At 49.9% G+C, this 23,019-nt stretch overlaps 1 protein-coding gene across 10 annotated transcripts in view; it reads left to right on the top strand.

The window, feature by feature from the left end:
• LOC139260176 (uncharacterized) overlaps window positions 1-23,019 on the top strand; it is a 412,192-nt gene that overhangs the window by 80,646 nt on the left and 308,527 nt on the right. For 5 of the 10 annotated variants that reach the window (XM_070876426.1, XM_070876428.1, XM_070876429.1 and 2 more), the window contains 2 exons: window positions 144-206; window positions 13,515-18,783. The exons of 1 other annotated variant lie outside the window; for it this stretch is intronic. In XM_070876426.1, the coding sequence (XP_070732527.1) occupies window positions 144-206; window positions 13,515-18,294 (4,843 nt within the window). In that variant the 3' untranslated portion in view covers window positions 18,295-18,783. Of the gene's footprint in view, window positions 1-143; window positions 207-13,514; window positions 18,784-23,019 lie in introns of those variants that run through there. 4 more of the 10 variants (XM_070876427.1, XM_070876433.1, XM_070876431.1 and 1 more) reach the window with 1 other exon arrangement.

The raw sequence follows: 23,019 nt of genomic DNA, 5'->3' as shown, positions 1-23,019 counted from the left end.
CATTCACTATATAAATGCAAGTTCTTTTGTTTTGCTAGCAGATCTCGTGTGTTGTCTCTCGAGGTAATCGGATGATGCACTGTTTTATTAATGACATGAGCATCATACCATTTAATGTATGCTATATTATTCTGCTTTTACAGTGAAGCTGTATTTAAGCTGGCCTTGAGTCTATTTGCTGGGAGGAAATACAGCCCGAGGACAATGTGAGTTTAATGGACGTTTGAGGGAGAATTTGTAGATTGAAAATAGCCTGAAATGAATGCCTTTTTTTAATAAAAATATACTTTGAAATGCGACAGCCTTCTATGTAACCTTGGGTTGATCTTTACCTATAAATTGGTTAATGACTGCAGTACTTATGTTGTACATGACCAATTATGTAACTGCTGTGCTTTCTGAAGATCCAATGGGGCAGAAATTGGTTTTACTATGTTAAAGGCGTGATATAAATGCAAGTTGTTGTTGTTGTTACACGTTGAAACTTAAAGGTGTTAAAATGGAAAATCTCGGCAGTATGATTTAGTCAGCGGGCGATGGAATTATGGAACATTACCAGCAAGGATGTTGGATATATAGGGTACGGTAGCATAATGGTTGTTACTGGACTAGTAATCCAAAGGCCTGGACTAATGAGTTCAAATTCCACGGCAGCTGGGGAATTTAAATTCAGTTAAATAAATCTGGAATTAAAAAAACTAGTATCCGTAATGGTGACCATGAGACTCCCGGATTGTCGTAAAAACCCATCTAATTCCTTCCTATAGGGAAGGAAATCTGCTGCCCTTACCCGGTTTGGCCTATACGTGACTCCAGACCCACAGCAATGTGGTTGACTCTTAACTGCCCTCTGAAAGAAGGCGGCTCACCATTACCTATTCGGGGGCAATTGATGGGCAATAAATGCTGGCCATTAAATCCTTGTCAGCGACATCTTTATATCAAAAAAGGAGCTACAGGGATATTATTTCCAGAATCACAAACATTAGGAAACTGGAAGGATGAGCTGAATTAAATCAATCAATGTGCTTCTTCTGTCTAAAACATTCTTTCATTCCTTGATGTGGGGATAGAAAATGTGTGTCATTCTGCAATAATGTTTTTGTTTTTGAATACTGCTGACTTCTACAGACCTGCTTGGGGTTAGCAGGAAATGGCGCGCTGTGAAAATAGTGATTAGCGGAGCATTGGCCCTTGTCGGCCTTTTATGCGCGTATCAGTCCTCAGTGTGCTGCAAGTCTGAGGAATAGATCTGTCTGGAATTTAAAGACAGCATCACACACTAGCTGGCAAATATTGGCCGTGACACATGGGAGAACCCCCCTGCTCTTCTTCGAAATAGTGGCCGTGGGATCTTTTGCGTCCACCTGAGAGGGCGGACAGGGCCTCGGTTTAACGTCTCATCCGAAAGACGGCACCTCCGACAGTGCAGCATTCCCTCAGTTGGTGGGGCAGCCTGCATTTTGTACTCCAGTCTCTGACTTGGACCCAAAACCTTCTGACTCTGAGGCGAGTGGCTGCCCACTAAGCCACGGCTGACACCGGGACAGTATTATGGCTCAGAGACGTGGACCATATACAGTAGACACTTCAAAGTGCTGGAGAAATACCACCAACGCTGCCTCTGCAAGATCCTGCAAATCCACTGAGAGGATAGACGCAACAACGTCAGGGTTCTCGATCAGGCCAACATCCCCAGCATCGAAGCACTAACCACACTTGACCAGTTCCGTTGGGTGGACCATGTCGTCCGCATGCCCGACACGAGACTCCCAAAACAAGCGCTCTGTTCGGAACTCATACACGGCAAGTGAGCCCCAGGTGGGCAGAGGAAAAGTTTCAAGGACACCCTCAAAGCCTCCTTGATAAAGTGCAACATTCCCACCGGCATCTGGGAATCCCTGGCCTAAGACCGCCCCAAGTGGAGGAAGAGCATCCAGGAGGGCGCTGAGCACCTCGAGTCTCGTCGCAAAGAGCAGGCAGCGGAAGGAGCGTGCGGCAAACCAGTCCCACCCACCCTTTCCCTCAGCGACTATCTGTCCCACCTGTGACAGGGACTGTGGTTCTCGTATTGGACTGTTCAGTCACCTGACAACTCAGTTTTAGAGTGGAAGCAAGTCTTCCTCAATTCCGAGGGACTGCCTCTGATGAGGATTACAGTGGGATGCAGGAGAGCAGTGCAAAACATGCCAATTGTAAATATGAGGATTGATTCAGCACGGGTAATTTGCATTGGAGCAGTTTTGTAGACCGCAGTGCTGCAGTCGGTGGATTTGCCTATGGTATCTGTAACCCCTCTCCACAGTTCAGTTAATAAATAAAGTAAGTAGTTCAACCTTACGAATCAGAATATCTCAGGTGGGTGCATTACGGTTAGTAGTAGGTGATACCACAGTTTAAAAAAAAATTCCTTCTCTGGATGTAACGTCGCCGACAAGGCCAGCATTTATTGCTCATCCCTAATATGAAAAGGTGACGGTGAGCCGCCTTCTTGAACCTCTGCAGTCCATGCAGATTATTGGCTTTCGTAGCAGTTTTTGATACAACTGAGTGGCTCACTAGGCTATTTCAGAGGACAGTTGAGAGTCAACCGCATTGCTGTGGATCTGGAGTCACATATAGACCAGACCGGGTAAGAGCGGCAGATTTGCTTAAAAGATGTTAGTGAACCAGATGGGTTTTTCACAACAATCCGGTAGTTTCATGGTCACCATTACTGATACTAGCTTTTTATTCCTGATTAATTTAATTAACTATTTAAATTCCCCAGCTGCCGTGGTGGGATTTAAATTCACATCTCTGGATCATTAGTCCACGCCTCTGAATTACTAGTCCTGTAACTTAGCCACTGTGCTACCATACCCTGTACTGACACTGAGCTGGCCTCTGTTCCTCCCTAAACCAGAGGCACTTTCAGCATGAACGGGAGGGACTTGGTGCGAGTTAGGATACGGGCGGCAGAGTTTTGGATGAGCTCTCGCTTACGGCGGGCAGTAGGAGTGAGGCTGGCCAGGAGAGCATTGGAGTACTTGAGCTGTGAGGGTATGATGTTGGCACTGAATGTCAAAAATGGTAAAACTGAGGTATTAAAGAAAGAAGCTCATGTACTAATTACGCGGTGGTGGACTGTTCCATTTTCCACATGGTTCGAATGAACTTGCCACGGTCAAGTCATTGGCATTAATATTGACATTTTGGACATATCCTTGAGAGGGCTAATTTGCAGGTGTAGTGTCCCTGCACCTTACTACAAACTCACACGAGGCATAGATATATCAGACACGGTCACTCTGTGACCTTCACCTTTATTGCCAGGACCAAGGAGTGTTGACCCTGGATGGGACCTCCCCTTTTATACCTGGAAACTCAGGTGAGGAGTGTCTCCCACAAGTTCACCCCCTGCGGTCAGAGTGTGCATTTCTAGGGTACAGGTACAGTGTACATGAGTCACAGTTACATGACTATGTCATTGCAAGATGGTTAAATGCATGACAGCAGGATTATGGGGGAAAAGCTGGGGTGTGGAACTAAATTAGGGAGGATCGTTCAGTTTGAACGGAAGCGATGTGTGCGAGTTAGGACAATTAGGGATGGGCATTAAATGCTGGCCTTGCCAGCAATGCCCACATCCCATGAACGATTAATTTTAAAAAATTGGATAGCTCTTTCAAAGTGCAGGCACAGGCACGATGGTCTGAATGGCCTCCGTCTGTGCTGTATGATTCTGTGAATAAGGGGAAGAACAGTGAGGCAGTCTGTGGACCCCATACTGAACAGAGCTGTGTTTATGTACTTGAATAACATGTCAGTGAAGTGGATTTTCTCAAAGTTAGTGAGATGCAACAAGTCTATAAGGAGGAATATGCAGGGCAATGGGAAAAGAGCAGGAGGGTGTGCGACTAATTGGAAAGCTCTTTCAAAAAATCGGCATAGGCACCATGGGCTGAATGGCCTCATCCTGTGCTGTATTATTCCATGAGGACTTGTGTTGCTTTTGTCCCACTGTTTGAAGCCCCTGGTTTTACTTTAAAAGAATATCATTGTTATCTGCAGAAGTTGCTCCACTCCAGTAAGTAAGTGAAAATGTGCAATATAAATGCAAGGTTTTTAATGTTCACTTTTTTTTTTCCTGTCAGTTTCTGTAATGTTGGCACTGGAGAATGGAGCACTTCTTCACTTCAGGAACTTAGGGGAAAATGTTCTGCTTTTACTACATCTAAAGTAGAATTGTCCCCTTGCCCCAGTGTCGAGTGCAGGTTAGATACAGAGTTGAAGCTCCTTCTACATTGCCCCATCAAACACTCCCAGGGCAGGTACGGCATGGGTTAGATACAGAGTGAAGCTCCCTCTACAGTGTACAATCAAGTGCTATGGGGTAAGGAATAGCACAGATTATTGCCTCAGGCCACTCTCGTCACCCTACGATATAAAGAGCACCTCCATGATGATTCATTGGTCGCGAGAGAGGCTGTCGGAGGCAGCAGACACCGCAGCCCTCGTTCCTATCATCTCTCCAGCGGGCACAGGAGAGCCCAGTGGTGGCCTGGTAAAGTCGGTTGCCATCATAGTATCAGTCTACAGGAGCAGAGCGCTCCCAGGCTGCGAGATCCCCTGGGATTCTGTCCTTGCAGCAGGGAATTTCGAATGTGATGCCCACTGGGGGTCGCTGGGCTTTGAGCCGGAGAATACTGACACGCATTCTCAGGGCTTTTGTGTTCTTAGCAAACATCAAAGTCTCTGAATGTGTGCAGTCTGGCGTTGTCGCTGTTCCTCACACTTTGGTATCATTCCACCTCATGCCATGAACTAGATACAGCCTCTACAGCAAGACAACTTCCACTCACCTAGTGCCTTTCACACACTGCAACATAGTCAGCCAAGGGACGTGGGGTTTGAGTGACTTAATGAAGAATACCCAATGGTGCTGTGGTCGTCACTCAGATGTGACTTATTCAAAATGTAACATTTATACGTACTTTTTCCCCCTGCCTTCTTCCTCCTCTCCTGAAGATGTTACAGAAAGAACTTGCATTTCTATAGCGTCTTTCACGACCTCTGGACGTCCCAAAGCGCTTTACAGCCAATGAAGTACTTTTGAAGTGTAATCACTGTTGTAATGTGGGAAACGTGGCAGCCAATTTGGGCACAGCAAGCTCCCACAAATAGCAATGTGATAATGACCAGATAATCTGTTTTAGTGATGGTGGTTGAGGGATAAATATTGACCCCATGACACTGGGCAGAACTCCCTTGCTCCTCTTCAAAACAGTGTCCATGCGATCTCTTTCTTCCACCTGAACGGTCAGACTAACCCGGTCCTGGGTTCTAGTTCAGTGGGTGGCAGCTGCCATCCAGTAACTCGCCTGAATAGCCATTCTCCAAGACTCATCCAAGTCAGTTATTATTCAGCTGCATGGGAGGCATTGTGACCAAGCTCAATCCTTTCCTCGTTTAGCACCACTTGTGTCCTTCTAGCAGGGCTCATTGTGATGTGATCAGCATTGACTATACTGGCTGACTTCCCCCTCCACCCTCTTTCTAGCCCCAGGGTTGCTGAAATCCCTCCTGAAACCTCTCCCCCTCTCTACCTTTCTCCCCTCTAAGACGCTCCTTAAAACCTACCTCTTTGACCAAGCTTTTGGACATCTGTCCTAATATATCGTGACTCGGTGTCAAATTTTGTCTGACAATTGCTCCTGTGAAGCACCTTGGGATGTTTTACTATGCTAAAGGCGCTATATAAATACAAGCTGTTGTTGTCAGCCATGATAACGACACTACATCAGTTTGAGTTTATCAGACTGGAAATCAAAGGTGATTTGTTTCATTCAGCTCTTCACTTGCTTTTAACAACACCAAAACATCTTTAACACAAGAAAGAGTCTTTAACGTAACAAAGGTCCCAACGTGTTTTGCAGGTCGATGCAAGGAGGCTGAGCTGGGAAAAGGGAGAAATGGTAAGAAGGCCAAAAAGTTGGCCAGAGAGGTGGATGGGTTTAGGAAGGGGATTCCAGAAAATAGGAATCCAGGAGGTTATCTCTGCCCTCCAAGGTCTCTGCGCTCCTCCAATTCTGGCCCCTTACGCATCCCCCATTTCCATCACTCCACCATTGGTGGCCGTGTCTTCAGCTGCCTGGGACCTGAGCTCTGGAATTCCCTCCCTAAACCCCTCTGTCTCTGTCTCTGTCTCGCTCCTCCTTTAAGACTCTCCTTAAAACCTACCTCTTTGACTAAGCTTATGGTCACCTGCACTAATAGCTCCTTATGTAGCTCGGTGCTAATTTTTGTGCCTCAACGGTCCTGTGAAGCGCCTTGAGATGGTTTACTACATTAAAGGTGCTATATAAATGCAAGTTGTTGTTGTGAAGGCTCTGCCACCAATGGTGGTGTGAAGGGACGGGGGGGGATTCACAAAGGCAGAGGAATGAAGATTTCCAGGCTGGGGAGTGGAGCAGGTTGCTGAGGTAAGATAGGGAAGGGCAAAACCATGAAAGGATTAAAGGATGAGAATTTTAAATAATATCAGCTGTGGCTCGCCTCTCAGTCAGAAGGTTGTGGGTTCAAGTCCCACTTCGGAGACTTGAAGCTGACACTCCCAGTGCAGTGCTGAAGGAGTGCTGTACTGTTGGATGTGCCGTCTTTCAGATGAGACATTAAACCGAGGCCTCGTCTGCTCTCTCAGGTGGATGTAAAAGATCCCATGGCACTATTTCGAAGAAAAGCAAGGGAGTTATCCCCGATGTCCTGGCCAATATTTATCCCTCAATCAACATAACACAATCAGATTAGCTGGTCATTATCACGTTGCTGTTTGTGGGAGCTTGCTGTGCACAAATTGGTTTAACCCCGGAGATTTTTTTTTAAAGCCTGCTACTCTTTTACAGAGAGGGCTGGGTGGAAAGCGAGATCAGGAAAGCTGCAGCTGAGAGTTGGAACAGTTGCTGCTGTTTTCCATTGGCATGAGATAGGCAGGAAGGGGATATTGGGTGAATTGACACACGATATGCTTAGTAAAAGACCTAAGAGTGACAGTTAAGAGAAAACCACTAGTGTCCGGATTAAAGAGAGAAGTCGGGCGCAAGAGGAAGTGATGTAAAGACTGCAATATGGAACAGTGAGGAAGGACCCTGCAGCCGTGATCCTTCCTCATTTCTCCTCTGGATTCTTACAAGCGACAAAACTGGGAGATTCTGGCCCAATTTGCAAGCAAGGAGGCTGGATTAATTTCACAACTGTATTAATGTGCAAACACAGGCACCTTGAGGCATCATGTCCCAAGAAATGGGTCAGAGAAGTAAGCTCACAAATGGTGCCTGTGCTCTTTGGGAAGCTTAAAAAGTTAATTTGAAAGCATAGATTGCCGTTCTTGTGTGTCATCTTGACCACCCCCCACCAGTCTGTCGCTTTGTGCCAATGAACAGCTTATATCTGCAATCAGACCATCTTCTTTTGCATAGCTGACTGTCTTTGAGGGGTGCGTCAGTATTTGCGGGGTCGAGGGGGTTTCCAAGAAGTTTAATCTGGAGAGAACAGACAGGTTGTGGTTGGAGGTGCGGACCCTTGTCTCGTGTCCCCTCCCCACTTTCTTCGGGACGGGGGGGGGATTTGTCCCGAGGGGAATATGTCAGTATTTGCAGCAGGGCTACCTCGGATAGTTTCAGGTCCCCAGGAGTACATCAGTACAGTCCCCACCACTCGCGTCTTCTGTGCTTATCCCGCACTGCCCCCCAAATCCGGCAAATGGCGCTGACCATTGGCATCACCACGGGTGTCAATTACAAAGGCGCCGCTTAAACCGCCGGCTAGTTCATGCAACAACAACTTGTATTTAGACAGCGCCTTTAACACAGTAAAATGCCCCAAGACGCCTCCCAGAAGCGTTGCCAGACAAAAATTGACACTGAGGAAACATTAGGAGATATTAGGACAGGTGACCAAAAAGTTTGGTCAAAGAGGTCGGTTTTAAGGAGCATCTTAAAGAAGGAGAGCGAGGCGGAGAGGTTTAGGGAGGGAATTCCAGAGCTTAGGGTCTCGGAAGCTGAAGGCACGGCTGCCAATGACAGAGCAAATAAAATCGGGGACGTGCAGTAGGCCAGAATTGGAGGAACGAAGAGATCTGAGAGTTGTGAGGCTGGAGGAGGTTGCAGAGAAAGGGAGGGGTGAGGCCCTAGAGGGATTCGAAGACGGATTTGGTTACCTGCAGCTGAAACTCGGACTATACGGGAGACAGAATTTCTATCATTTAAATGACCACTGAAGCCCGCAGCTATCGATCATCACAGCGATAAGTGTCAGTAAGCATTTCTCCACACCCGCAGTGCGAACAGCCGATTGAAGCCGCCCCAAGTCTCCACGTCCCCCATGCCCTCCTGTAGATGTTAACAGTGCGAACAACCGATGGAGACTCCGGGAGGCTCCAACCACCGACTGGCGCACTGTTCACCACGGGAGGCTTCGGGAAGCTTCATTCAGATGTGTCAGCTGTGGCTCAGTGGGCAGCTCTGAGTCAGAAGGTTGTGGGTTCAAGTCCCACTCCAGGGACTTGAGCACTAAAATCTAGGCTGATACTGCAATGCAGTGCTGAGGGAGTGTTACACTGTCGGAGGTGCAGTCTTTCGGATGACTCGTTAATCCGAGGCCTCGTCTGCCATCTCAGGTGGATGTAAAAGATCCCACGGCACTATTTTGAAGAAGAGTAGGGGAGTTCACTGCGGTGTCCTGGGCCAATATTTATCCCTCAACCAACGTCTCTAAAGAACAGATTATCTGGTCATTATCGTATTGCTGTGTGTGGGAGCTTGCTGAGCGCAAATTGGCTGCCGCATTTCCATCATTATAACAGTGACTACACTTAAAAGTATTTAATTGGCTGTAAAGCGCTTTGGGACGTCATGAGGTGGTGAAAGCTGCTGTAGAAATGCAAGTCCTTTCTTGTTTGTTACTGTCCATTGCATATAATGGGCAGATTGTGTGAGCACAACGCGCCCAGTATCTGCAACGGAGGCTGTATTTCCAGGGGTCATCTGTCCAACACCACCTTGTGTGGTTTGGTGTTGAATTTTGTCTGATAATCGCTCCTGTGGAAGCACCTTGGGACATTTTGCTCCGTTAATCATCATCATAGGCAGTCCCTCAGAATCGAGGAAGACTTGCTTCCACTCCTGAAGTGAGTTCTTTGGTGGCTGAACAGTCCAATACGAGAGCCACAGACTCTGTCACAGGTGGGACAGATAGTCATTGAGGGAAGGGATGGGTGGGACAGGTTTGCCACACATTCTCCGCTGCCTGCTCTTGATTTCTGCATGCTCTTGGCGATGAGACTTGAGGTGCTCAGTGCCCTTCCGGATGCACTTCCTCCACTTAGGGCGGTCTTTGGCCAGGGACTCCCAGGTGTCGGTGGGGATGTTGCACTTTATCAGGGAGGTTTTGAGGTTTCCTCTCTCACGTTTCCTCTGCCCACCTTTGGCTCGTTTGCTGTGAAGGCGCTTGTTTTGGGAGTCTCGTGTCTGGCATGCGGACTAAAGGCGCTGCATAAATGCAGGATGTTATTGCTGTCGTATGGCTGATGTCAGTTTGAGCTTATCAGATTGGAAATCAAAGGAGATTCGTGTCACCTGGCTCTTCACTTGCTTTTAACAACACAGCAACATTTGTTAACACCACAAACCGTCTTTAATGTAACAAAGGTCCCAACGTGTTTTGCAGGTAGATGCAAGGAGGCTAGGCTGGGGAAAGGAAGACGGCCTACAGCTTGACCGGAGAAGTGGAGAAGTTTAGGGAGGAGATGCCAGAGAATAGGAATCCAGGAGGTTATCTCTGTAACCTCCTCCAACCAATATTCCTGTTAAGCCGTGCCGCGGCACAGTGGTCTGGAGTTCCCGCATAGGCGGATCGCCAGCTTTTCAATTTAAATAACCGCGTACGCACGAATATTTGAATAGGCTGCACTGCGACTTAAAGGGGCTTAAACAAAATTCCAGGAAACATTGCTTACAACCCTCCAAGGTCTCTGCTCCTCCAATTCAGCATTTGCAGGGGTCGCCTGTGCTAATATCTCCCTTGTGTGGCTCTGGGAATAATTCTCCAGCTCCAATTCGAAATAGTACACCTGAGAGAGCAGGCAGAGGGCCTTGGCTTTTAACATATCATCTGAAAGACGGCACCTCCAACAGTGCAGCACTGCCAGCCTAGATTGATGTGCTCAAGGTCCTGGAGTGGGACTTGAACGCACAACCTTCTGACTCCGAGGCGAGGGTGCTGCCCACTGAGCTACTGGCTGACGTTGTTGTTGGCGCTATATAAATGCAAGATGTTGTCCGCAGGGGTTTCACTATTATTCACGCCGCAGAGGCTAGTTTGAAAGCTGCTGTTTTGAATGAGCTTTGAGTGTTAATCGCTGATGCTGTGATTCAAATCCCATTTTCTTTCCCATGGTGTGGCGCTCTTGGTAATGCAGAATGAGAGCTGTTGCTTTCAGTCGGACACGTTGCACCTACTTTCAGCAATAATGTGTGGTAACTGGAATCTCGGTAAATTCAAATGACAGTGTATTAAATTCTCATATTTGTCTTCCCTTGAACTGTGAGGTGGTGGTGGGGGCTGGTGGATGTAGTGTTTTTGTAGATTCTCATCCTTATTTTCCAATCCCTCCATTGCCTCGCCCCTCCATCTCTAATCTTTTCCAGCCTCACAAACCCCCACGCCCCCCGCCCCCCGAGATGTCTGCACTCCTCAAATTCTGTCCTTTTGAGCATCCCTGATTATAATCGCTCAACCACTGGTGGCTGTGCCTTCTGTTGCTTAGGCCCTAAGCTCTGGAACTCCCTCACTAAACCCCTCTATCTCTCTCTCCTCCTTCAAAACTCTTTAAAACCTACCTCTGACCAAGCTTTTAGTCACCTGCCCTAATTTTTCCTTACACGGTTCAGCGTCACATTTTTTATCTCCTAATACTCGTGTGAAGTGGCTTGGGACGTTTCACTACGTTAAAGTCGCTATATAAATACAAGTTGTTGTTGTAAATATCTCCCTTCCGAACTTGTGTTGGAAAGAATGTTTTCTCACCTCTGAGTCTGGAGTTCATGGGTTCAACACTCAGTCCAGAGACTTGAGCACACAATCCAGGCTGACACTCTCAGTGCAGTGCCATTGAATGCCAAGGAAAGCAATCAATTAATCAATCAATCAAGTCCACCTGAGCGAGCAGACTGGGTCCCGGTTTAACGTCTCATCTGCAAGACCGCACCTCCGACAGTGCAGCGCCCCCTCAGCACTGCACTGGAGTGTTGGCCTGGATTTATGTGAACAGGTCTCAGGAGTGGGGCTTGAACCCACAACTTACTGACTCAGACAAGAGTGCTCACCACTGAGCCAAAGCTGTTACGCGCTCCCTTGTTGGCGATGTTCTGGCATTCAGACAGATCAAGGCTGATCTGCACCTCGACTCCATCTTACCTGCCTTTGCTTCATATCCCTTGATGCTCTTACCCAACAAAAATCCATTGATCTCCATCCGGTTAGCTATAATTATCCCTGAGCATTACTGTGCATATATCTCCAGCTGCTGATACACAAGATCAACATAAGAAATAGGAGCAGGGGTCGGCCTTTTGGCCCCACGAGCCTGCTCCGCCATTCAATAAGATCATGGCAGATCTGATCTTGGCCTCAACCACACTTCCCTGCCCGCTCCCCATAACCCTTCACTCTCATCACTCAAACATCTGTCTATCTCCACCTTAAATATATTCAATGACCCAGCTCTCTGGGGCAGAAAATTCCACAGATTCACGACCCTCAGATAAGAAATTATTATTCTTCTCAGTTTTAAATGGGCATTCTGAAACTATGCCCCCTAGTTCTAGATTCCCTCACCAGGGAAAACATCCTCTGTGCATCTACCCTGTCAAGCCCCCTCAGTATCTTGTATGTTTCAATAAGGTTACCCCTCATTCTTCTAAACTCCAATGTGTATAGGCTCAACCTATCTTCATAAGTCAGCCCCCTTATCTCCGGAATCAATCTTATGAACCTTCTCTGAACTGTCTCCAGTGCAAGTATATCATGCAAATAAGGAGACCAAAACTGTACACAGTACTCCAGGTGTGGCCTCATCAATATCCTGTACAGTGGTTGCAGGACTTCTCTGCTTTTGTACTCTCTCCCCCTTGCAATAAAGGCCAACATTCCATTTGCCTTCCTGAATACTTGCTGTACCCACAGACTAACTTTTTGTGTTTCATGCACAAGGACCCCCAGGTCCCTCGGTACTGCAGCATTTTGTAATTTCTCTCCATTTAAATAATTTGCTTTTTTATTTTTTCTGCCAAAGTGCATAACCTCTCACTTTCCCACATTATACTTCATCTGCCAAATTTTTGCCCACTCACTTTGTCTATATCCCTTTGCAGATTTTTTGTGTCCTCCTCACAATTTGCTTTCCCGCCCATCTTTGTATCATCAGCAAACCTGGCTACATTACATTTGGTCCCTTCTTCAAGATACCAACGGATCTTGGCAATCTGATAATAGGGTTTCTGTGCCAATGAGTTCACAACCGTTGCCAAACCTCCAGATGCACGTCATTTAAACAGTGCAGGCTTGGTAAGTAATTCAACTCCATACCAAGCACCGTGCTGGATCACTGCTTCAGAACACCATGATAATTGGAGAGGATTCACAAAAGAGCAACAAGGGTCATTCCGGGGGACTGAAACCCTTGAACTGATGTAAGGAAGCTTACACACTGAAGATTGGGAGAAGGCATAATCCATATGTTTGAACAAAATAAACATTGAGAGGTTAATAGAAACAGACTTTTTTTCAAAAAGAAAGATTTGCTTTTGAATCGGGCCACCGGACGTCTCAAAGCTCTTTGCAGCCAATGAAGTATTTTTGGAGTGTAGTCACTGTTGTAATTTGGGAAATGCTGCAGTCAATTTGCACACAGAAAGCTCCCACAAACAGCAATGTGATAATGACCAGATAATCTGTTTTACTGATGTTTGTTGAGGGATAAATATTGGCCCAGGACACCGGGGAAAATTCCATGCTCTTCTTCGAAATAGTGCCGTGGGATCTTTTACGTCCATTTACGCTAACACTTCAGTGCAGTGCTGAGGGAGCGCTGCATTGTTGAAGGTCTTTCGGATGAGCTATTAAACTGAGGCCCAGTCTTCTCCCTCAGGTGGCACTAGTTCAAAGAGCAGGGGAGTTATCCCCGGTGTCCTGGCCAATATTTATCCCTCAATCAACATAGCAAAAACAGATTATCTGGTCATTATCACATTGCTGTTTGTAGGAGCTTGCTGTGCGCAAATTGGCTGCCGCGCTTCCCACATTACAACAGTGACTACACTTCAAAGTACTTCATTGGCTGTACTTCATTGAGACGTCATGAAAGGCGCTATATATATAATATGTCTGTCTTTTCTTTAAAAGGAGGCCAGGTGGCTGATATCTAAAAACCGTTCGTTTAAAAAGTGTAAACGTCCTTTTCTTTTCTTTTTTTATAGCAACAACAAGATACCGAGGCAGGAGGCAGAATCCAGTCCAGAATCGCAGACGTCCCTGGACCAGTTTATGGCTAAGCTGTGCAGACATCATCAGAGACAGTTCATGAGTGTGCTGAGCTACATGGGCAGTGAAGCCAGTCCCGCCTTGGAGCCGTCGGAATCGTCAGCCCGCGAGGACATGGCTGCCTCCAGCCCAGCCCCCGGCCAACAACAGCCGCAAAACCCCGAGGACCCGAGCGGGAGCCAGTCCGCCTCGCAGTTACGAACCTCCTCTCATCGGGAGGCGCCTACGGCGAGCCAGCTGAACTGCGCTTGTGGCCCGCAGGAGAAGCGACCGGCTTGCAAGGAGGCGCTCCCGGCGGGGACCCAGGCGGGCGGCGCTGCTTCTGTCCAATCGCCGGCGGCCAGAGAGAGCTGTGGCAGTGGGACTTGTGTCAAAAGCTGTACCGCAGGAGCATGGTCCTCCCCAGGAGCATGTACTACTGACTGTAATAAAACGGTGAGCGCAGAAGCTCTGCCAAAAGAAACTGTGAATCGGAAGGAGATCAGCGACTCGCAACTGGGTCAGCCCTCCGGCAAATGTGCGCACATCAGTACCACAGCCCAAACAGAAGGAGTAAGCTCCATCAGCCAGGTGCTCAAAGCTGAGTGTGCTGTTGCTGTTGCCGCCAAAGCTCAGAATCAGTCCCTCCGAGCTCTCCCCGCGGAGCTTTTGAACTTAAGTAAGAAGTTGAGCTGTCCGCCGAGCGTCCCTGGAGCCCCCTTGGTCCACGAAGCGATTAAACACACACTGGTTCAAGCCGGGCCTCCGGGACTAGCCGACGCCGTCAAAAGACCGATTAAAGGCAACCATGTGCTCCCAGCAGGCGCGAGCGCCAACGACTGCTGGTTCGTCTCGAAGCGCCGCGCCGCCGTACGAGACACCAATGGCCGGCTGAGGTTGAAGGCCCAGGCTCCACCCACTAAGACGGCCAGGAAGAGCACGCGGGTGTCGGTGCTGCGGGCGCGTTCTGCCATGTCCACTGTGTGCCAGTACGTCAACGAGCATGATAACCAGTGCGACATCGTCTACATCAGCAAGCCCATCACAGAATGCCGCTTCGATGCCCAACGCTCCCTGTCCGCCACCAGGAGGACCGCCCGGAAGAGCACGCGTGGCCACCTCTGCAACGAGGAGTACTGGGAGCTGCAGACCGTCCGCACCCTGGCCCGGAGCTCCGGCATGGAGGCGAGGAAGGGGAACTGCCCCTCCTTGGTCCCCAGGTCCCCGGTCACCCCGAAGCAAGCACTTACTCTGCCGGTCAGTGTCCCAGCGGGGACCAGCGCCGGCACTCCCGGTGGCCCCAAGGTGCCGCTCAAAGTCTCGCTGAAGCGGGATCCGTTACAGGAGCTGGAGGAGAGCCACGGGCTGCCTTGCTCGTCGAGCCAGGGGGAGCTGGTGCCCGAGTCCAGTCAGACCAGGCGATCGCAGGAGCCCGACGCACATTTGGGGAAGGCGAGCGGGCCGCAGGGGGAGCCCGCGAGGCCCGGAGGTCAATCCAGTCCCGAGAGCCATTCCGTGGAGATCAAGAGCCCGCTGCTCTCGGTTGTGCAAGCAAGCGACGGCGTCGCCACGCGGGTTGACTGCCTGGCTCCCTGCGCTAGCTCGTCTGCTGTGTGTGAGAGCGTCGAGCCCTCGGGCGGGCCACTAAAGGATTGCAGGACACCTCGAGGGAGCCCGTCTAAACCAAGGCCGTCGGTTACGGAAAGAGGCGACACGGAGGGCACGTCCACGACAGAGAGCTCTCCCAACAGATCGGAGCCCTACCCAACAAGCCCGAGTCAAAGCTCTTCCCTGAGCTCATTAGATCAGGTGGGCATCAGTCCTGTGAACAGTGTCGGGGTTAACATCGTTCCCTCTCCGGAGCAGTGCAGCAAGAGTGACTCTGGCAGCAGTGAAGTATTGAGCAGCGTCGAGATGATGATGAGCAATATTCCGGGCAGCCCGACAGCGGCAGGTCAAGCTGGAAATTCCGTCCAATCAGTGAATGAGGCAACGGTAGTAACATCATTAACTGAGAATGAAGAGGCCAACAGATCAGAGCAGACACTCAGCTTGCCGACTGAAGCAACTGCTGATTCCGTCATGCCCAAGGAAGACCCGAGCCCACAAATAGCTTCCAGATGTACAGATGAGAGCGGTGGCAGTGATCCTGGGGGCCCTCCACTGGAGCCGATGGAAGGACCTTGCCAAGGAACCGAGGTCATTAAGTGCAATATGGCATCAGGCGATCCATGTTCGGAGGAGAGGAGGGTGGAAGACCTGGATGAAAATGTGACCGACGGCGAGGGGGAAGAAGGCGGCAGTAGCACCGGGACCTCTCCGGAGTCTGAAAAGAAGACAAGCTCCCCCAAGGAGAAGGTGTTGAGCCCCGCCGTTTCGGAGAAGAAGAAGCTTCGCAAAAAGCTGGAGCTTGCTTCTTCAGACCGGTGTTTGCGGAGTCAGCAGTCCCCGGCACCAACCGCGGCCAGCCCCAGTGACGGGAACGAGGAGCTGCTGCCTTGCGCTGATGGGCTGCTGGTGCCCTGTCTCAACGTGAAGCTCCGGAGAGGGCAAGGCGAGCGGGGATACAAAAGGGAGGTGTGCGTCAACAGAGTGACGTCTGTTCAGTTTCCAATGGACTGCTTCAACAAAACCCTTCTGCAGAGCATCACTGACCCTGAGAGCAGAGTGGACGAATCCCTTGCCGCCATCTCCGCCAGTGACGCTGGCAAAACAAAAAAGCCGACCGCCAAACAGGTCTCCAAAGATCTCCCGGCGAAGGATTCTGAGCTCTCGGACGATGAAGAGCTGATGGACGACACCTTCATCTTCGAGAGTACAGATGGTGGACAAGGCAGGATTCTCGAGGTCTGCGTGGATACCACCTCGGCCGAAGAGCGGAAGGTCTCCTTCTCCGTCGAAACTCTCGAAATCGATCGGGATTCAGCGTCCCCTGAAGGCTCCGCGGTCGATATCTCTCCCGCGGGCCGGCAGCTTTCAAGCTCGCGAAAGGCGGATGCCCACAAAGAAAACTCGAAATGGGCGAGAGGGGGCCTCGTGAAGAGATCGGCCAGTTGTGGATCTCCGCAGCAAGCGCCCAAGGGTGCATTTGCAAGGGTGCCGCTAGGGGATAAGAAGGCTGTTGTTGAGTCTCGCGACTTGAGATGCCCCAATGTGTCCATCACAGAACCAGAAGCGATTGAGCTGGAAGAGGACAGTGAGTACCTAAATATAAATCTGTCCACCCAAGCTCTCCAGGAAGATGAAGACTCGGAGCCCATCAATCTGAACGACTCCAATGCCCCCGAAGCGAGTCGGCCAAAGTTTTTAGACTGGTGTTCTGAGGACGAGAACCAGGAGCTGATCACCACCTTGAACGCCAAATACGAGAACATTCACAAGGCTTGGATTCAGATCGAGAAGGAAGCGCCGGTGATACAGAAGGCGAAATGCAAGTCCGACCGGCTCAAGGAGATCTGGAAAAGCAAGAAGAGGGCGCGCAAGGCCCGAGGGCTGTACGACCATAAGATCTCCCCTGTGCAGAAGCTCTTTGTGGCCAACTTCAACTTTGCCAACATCTGCAAGTGGTTCATGGAGACAACAGAGACCCAGTCCCTGATCATCGTCAAGAACGTCAGCGCCCGCAATCCGGTGGAGACCCTGAAAGCCAAGACCTTCCTCCAGAAGAACTCGCTGATTGGCCTGTTCCCCAGTCCCCAGGCTGAGCGGCTGAAGAAACACCTGAAGAAGTTTGCCGTGGCCTCACCCGCCCGAAACAACTGGAAGACTCGGGCTCTGCTAGACCACGCGCAGCGGGGTGCTGCAATCGGAGGCAACGGAGCCGTGCAGCAGCAACGGGGCACCCTGCAAGATGGTGGCGGAGGCCTGACCCCCAGGGACCTCTTTCTGGCCAAAGCGCAAGGCGGCTTGGTTGAGGGGAGTGGACCTCCCGGCAGCTGGCTGATCCCTCAGCCCCCCAAGCACCTGGGGCTGAAGAAGCCACTCAGTGCCTGGATCCTGCGCAAGTATTCCCACATGAGGGGCAAGCTCCACAAGTTCCAGCACGGGAAGGAGCAGGCCGCTCGCAAGCATCCGGCCAAGCACAAGAGCGTCTGCATGAATCCCCTGGTCTCGCCCAAGCTGACCTCGCAGACCCAGCTGGACTCGCGCGCGGCCCCCCGGCGGCCTGTGGACAGCAAGGCCAAGCGTAAGGCGCCCAAGGCCTCCCCTGCCAAGGAGCCCCGCGTAGATCGGGGTAAGAGCAGCAAGTCCGAGGCTGGACCTCCTGCGCTGCCGTCCAAATCCGCGCCCAAGCAACCGCCAGTGGCCAACCGTAAGACCAAAGCCGAGGCCGGTCCTGCCAAGCCACCGGCTCCCAGAAAGTCCAGCGTCGGCAAAGCCAACGCTCTGTCCCCGAAGGCCGCCAAGAAGAGGCTCCCCGGTGCCGCTCCGAAAACCGTTGCCAGGGGCAAGAACCAGCTCCGCATCCGAGACGGTGCCAAAGGCAAAACGGTAAAGTCGAAAGCCGGCAGCAAAGGCAAAGAGCGGCGGACGAAAGCGGCCAAGAAGACAAGCGGGTCCTCCGCGCCGCCGGCTAAGCGACGGGACAAGACGGCCACCAAGAAGAAGAGCAAGCCGCCCACCCCGGCCAAGCGCAAGCGCCAAGTCGCACCTGAGGCCCCGCGCACGAAGAAACGGAAGCTGAACGAGAAGAAGGACCCGGTTCCCAACAAGCGCAAGCGAACTGATGCAAAATGAGGCGATTTCCCCAAGGACTGACTGACTAAATTATTGTGTCTTTAATACAACAACAGCGAAAAAGAAACTTGTTTGACTGCAGAGCATTGATTTTCGAAGCTGCTTTTTATAATCTGGAAGTAAGCCTATCGAAATCAGAGGAACGAACTCGAGTGTGATCTTAATTTTATTTTTTTAAGCACGTAAGCAGATAGCTTGTTGTAAAGAAAATACAGAGCGCCTCCCGACTGTGAATAGAGTTTTTATACGGTGCTATGAATGGTATTGGTTTCCTTTTTCCTGTTTTGATTTGCTTTTAATTTTTTTATATATATATATATATATATATATATATATATATATAAAAAATATTGCCCCGGCTTAGAATGGATACGAGAGCTGTAAACACACGTTGAAAAGAACAGTGCCTTATTTAAACGACGTGAGGAGAAAGAATAATCAATCATTTTGCGCGTGTGTGTATCTGAGATTAAAAGCGTGCATTCACAATGGAGACTTGCTCTGTACTTGTTGCACCTCCGGACAAAGGAAAACCATCACGCATATAGAACCGTACAGTACAAAAGGCAGCCGTTTGGCCCATCGTGCCTGCGCTGGCTCTTTGAAAGAGCGATCCAATTAATCCCACTCCCACCCCTTGACTCTTTCCCCGTAGCCCTGCAAATTTTTCCTTTCCCACTATTTATCCAATTCCCTTCGGAAAGTTATTATTGAATCTGATTCCATCGCCCTTTCAGGCAGTGCATCAACTCGCTGCGTAAAAATCTCCTCCTCTCCCCCTCTGGCTCTTCTGGCAATTACCTTAAATCTGTGTCCTCTGGTTACGGACCCTCCCGCCACTGGAAACAGTTTCTGCCTTTCGACTCTTACCAAAACCCTTCATGATTTTGAACACCTCTATTCAACCTTCCCTTTAACCTTCTCTGCTCTAAGGAGAACAATCCCAGCCGCTCCAAATCTCTATGGGGAGAGGGCCCAATCAGGACTAGCGTTGCCACTAAGTTGTTCAGCGGTCTGGAGGTCCCACGCAGGTCGCTCAACGGCTTTTACAGGGAAGAATCCGCGCACGCGCGAAAATTTGAATAGCGGCCTATCTCTCTCCCTCTGATGCTGTCCAGAAAGCCAGTGTTGCTTCAATCTTTTCCAGTTAGGCTGTCTTCAGAGACAAATGGTTACTAAGTGAGCTTACGTTGGCTTTGAATGTGTAGAGGGAAACCCGTTACCTGCATACACCTTGGTCGCAGTCTGTGGGTGGCTGCCCTCTGCTGCGGATGTATGTGGTCCTCCTCACCCATCCCCCTCATCCCTTCCTCTCCCAGCGCAACTTTCCATGGTCACGAGATCATTATAGACAAGGGAGACCGTTTGGTCACAATTTAACCATCCAAGAAGACATATTTAGGAGCAGGAGTAGGCCAGTCGGCCACTTGAACCTGCTCAATCAGGTCACGGCTGATCTTTGACCTGAACTTACTATCCCACCCGTGCTCACAATCCCTCGATTCCCCGAGAGTCCAAAAATCTAATGATCTCAGTCTTGGACATACTTAACGACTGAGCATCCAGAATCCTCTGGGGCAGAAATTCACAACCTGCTGAGTTAAGAAATTCCTCCTCATCTCAGTCTTAAAATGGCCGACCCCTTATCCTGAGACTGTGACTTCTGGTTCTAGACTCTCCAGCCAGGGGGAAGTAACCTCTCAGCATCTACCCTGTCAATCCCCTTCACTGGGAGATCACCTCTAATTCTTCTAAGCTCCAGAGAGTATAGGCCCAATCTACTTCATCTCTACTCATAGGACAGCCCTCTCATCCAGGGATGAATCAAGTGAAGCTTCGTTGTATGTTCTTCCTCAGATAAGGAGACCAAAGCTTTACTTTTTCACCATCCGCCCCCGCCCCGCCCCAACAAGGGCTTTCATCTGTTAAATTATTCCAGCGTTTTTTGCTTCCACTGTCCTACCCAGGGCCCATTCCACGTGCTGATAACTCTTTGTGAGAATAATCTCTGCTCTTCGCTGCCTTCTATTTACACCTTCCCTGGGGTCCCCTCACCCGCCTCCTCCCAAGCCTGGAAAGCCTGGCTTTCTGCCACCTTGCCTCATCGCTCAAGCCCTCTGACGCTCGATTATTTCCTGGTTCTTCTCTGTCCCACGTCTACACCTTCTCTTGTGCCTCGGTGGTCAGAACCGGTCACCAGGTGTAGGAGGCACCAAGGCACGGATCAGTTTAAGGCCGACTTCCTCAGAGTTACAGGCCACCGTTCCTTGCTGCATATGGTGTGTCTTTCTCATTGCTTTGTCGGGGTGACTATGGTAAAAGCAGACCTGGTTCCAGACCTGCCCCTCCTTGTACGCATGATACAGAACAGAAGGAAGCCATTCGGCCCATCGTGCCTGTGCTGTATCTTTGAAAGAGCTGCCCAATTTGTCCCCCCCACCGCTCTTCTCCACCCCCCTGCAATTTTTTTTCCTTTTTCAAGTGTATGTGCAATTCTGACGGCAGTTTAAAGGATGCTGGGATGCAGCGGCGGCTCAGACTGTGCCTGGATCGTGTCTTGTGCTGCCTGGCAGCTGAGCCCAAGGTTCTGCCACTGATGCAGTTTGGCGTCTTTGGTTTGTGATACTGTGCTACAGCACAAGTAGCCCGCTCCTAAATCTGAGACTGCAGTTTGACAATCGAAGAATCGACCCTCTCTTCCTCTCCCCATAGACCCATCAGAAACCGATTTGGACAATTGAGGTCCGGAGAATGTTGCTGCCCGACAGCCGGCGTATGTCGGCAACAGCGCTGTATAAAGTCGCATTCGCATCCAGCTGAGTTGCCTTTTTGAAAGAGATTATGGATTTGAAACTTGAATACGTGCGTGCAGTCTCCCAAGGTCCAACCCCGTGTGGTCTGAGACTCCACCGTCGGGTCAAAGGTGAAAACCGATCCCCTTCCAGCGGCGCATCAATCAGTTTGCTGGTGCTGTTAGCAGGCTGGCAGACTCCCCTTCCTGCTCTTTCTCCACCCACCCCCCCACCCCTCATATTAAAAGTGGGGGACTGGGTGGTTCAACAGCATTCGCAGGGCCCCGGGGAAAGAGGAGAGTGGGACCAATTGAATAGCGCTCTCAAGGAAATGGGCTGTGTGCTTTATTATACTATGATTTAGGATTTTGCCCTTTCACTTCCAGTCCGAGGTGTAAATGCAAGACAAATGGGTGAGATCAAGGTCTCGTATTTCTTTCTGACTCTCTCGACTGAGACGAACTAGTGTAACCATGACCCAGTTCCTAGTGTTGGCACTTGGTATTGGAGACTACACTGACTGTGTTCTCTTGTGAACTGATTCCCCTCCCTCGCTAGCAAAGGGCCACACTCCCCAGCCCCAGAACCTCTTTGCCCCCACCCCCCAGGTTGTCACTGCGGGGGACCTTGGACTGTAGGTAGCTCGGATGGATGTGCTGTTCCTGAAACGCTAATGGGCTCTGGCTTGCTGTGTTCTCAGAACCAGCGCTTTGCAAAAGAACATAATAGGAGCAGGAGTAGGCTACACAGCCCCTCGAGCCTGCTCCACCATTCAATAAGATCATGGCTGATCTTCAACCTCAACTCCACTTTCCCGCAATATCCCTTGATTCCCTTTATATCCAAAAATCTGTTAATCTCAGTCTTGAATACACTCAATGACTGAGCATCCACAGCCCTCTGGAGTAGAGAATTCCACAGATTCAAAACCCTCTGAGTGAAGAAATATCTCCTCATCTCAGTCCTAAATGGCCGACCCCATATTCATAGACTGTGACCTCTGGTTCGAGACTCCCCAGCCAGGGGGAAACAATCTTTCAGCCTCTACCCCGTTAAGCCCCCTTCAAAATTTTAGACGTTTCAATGAGATCACCTCTCATTCTTCTAAACTCTAGAGAGTATAAGCCCATTCTCTACAATCTGTCCTCATAGGACCACCCTCTCATCCCAGGAATCAGTCTGGTGAACCTTCGATGCACTCCTTCCAAGGAAAGTATAACCTTCCTTGGGTAAGGAGACCAAAATTGTACACACTACTCCAGGTGTGGTTGCACCAACGCCTTGTACAATTGTAGCAAGACTTCCTTACTCTTGTACGTTGCCTGTTCCCCATCACCAGTACTGAGTGTTAACCTGACACTCCTGGTTAGGGCCTTCCCTAATGCCTGCGCTCTCGAGAGGTACCGGAGGATGAGGAGCTTACAGGGTTACGGACCAGAAGCGGAGGGGGTGGGACTAAGCACGACTGCTCTTTCAAAGAGCCAGCACAGGCACAAATGACCTCTAGGTTTCTATGATTCTTCTCATGCTGTGAATTGCCACCACCTTCTGTTTGTGCTTCAGAGGGTGACAGATCATTGCGCTCAATACATGAGGGTTAACTGCACCTTGCCACAAGGGAATGGGTGTAGAATTTATAACTAGCAAAGAATTGCATAGTATTTTTTTTTGACACTTTATCAAGGAGTCTTTTAGGGTGTTCTTGAAGCGTTCCCTCTGCCCACCTGGGGCTCGCTTGCCGTGTAAGAGTTCCGAGTAGAGCACTTGATAAAGTGTAAAACATCCCCTATGGCACCTAGGAATCTCTGGCCCAAGACCCCTCCTTCCCCCCCCCCCCCCCCAAAAAGTGGAGGAAGAGCATCTGGGAGGGCGCTGAGCACCTCGAATCTTGTCATCAGGAGCATGCAGAAAGAAAGTGCAGACAGGAGAAGGA

Source organism: Pristiophorus japonicus, chromosome 3 (genome assembly GCF_044704955.1).
Source record: "Pristiophorus japonicus isolate sPriJap1 chromosome 3, sPriJap1.hap1, whole genome shotgun sequence".
Lineage (NCBI taxonomy): Eukaryota > Metazoa > Chordata > Chondrichthyes > Pristiophoridae > Pristiophorus > Pristiophorus japonicus.
The sequence above is the reverse complement of the archived record's forward strand: the minus strand, read 5'-3'. Positions and strand labels throughout refer to the sequence as shown.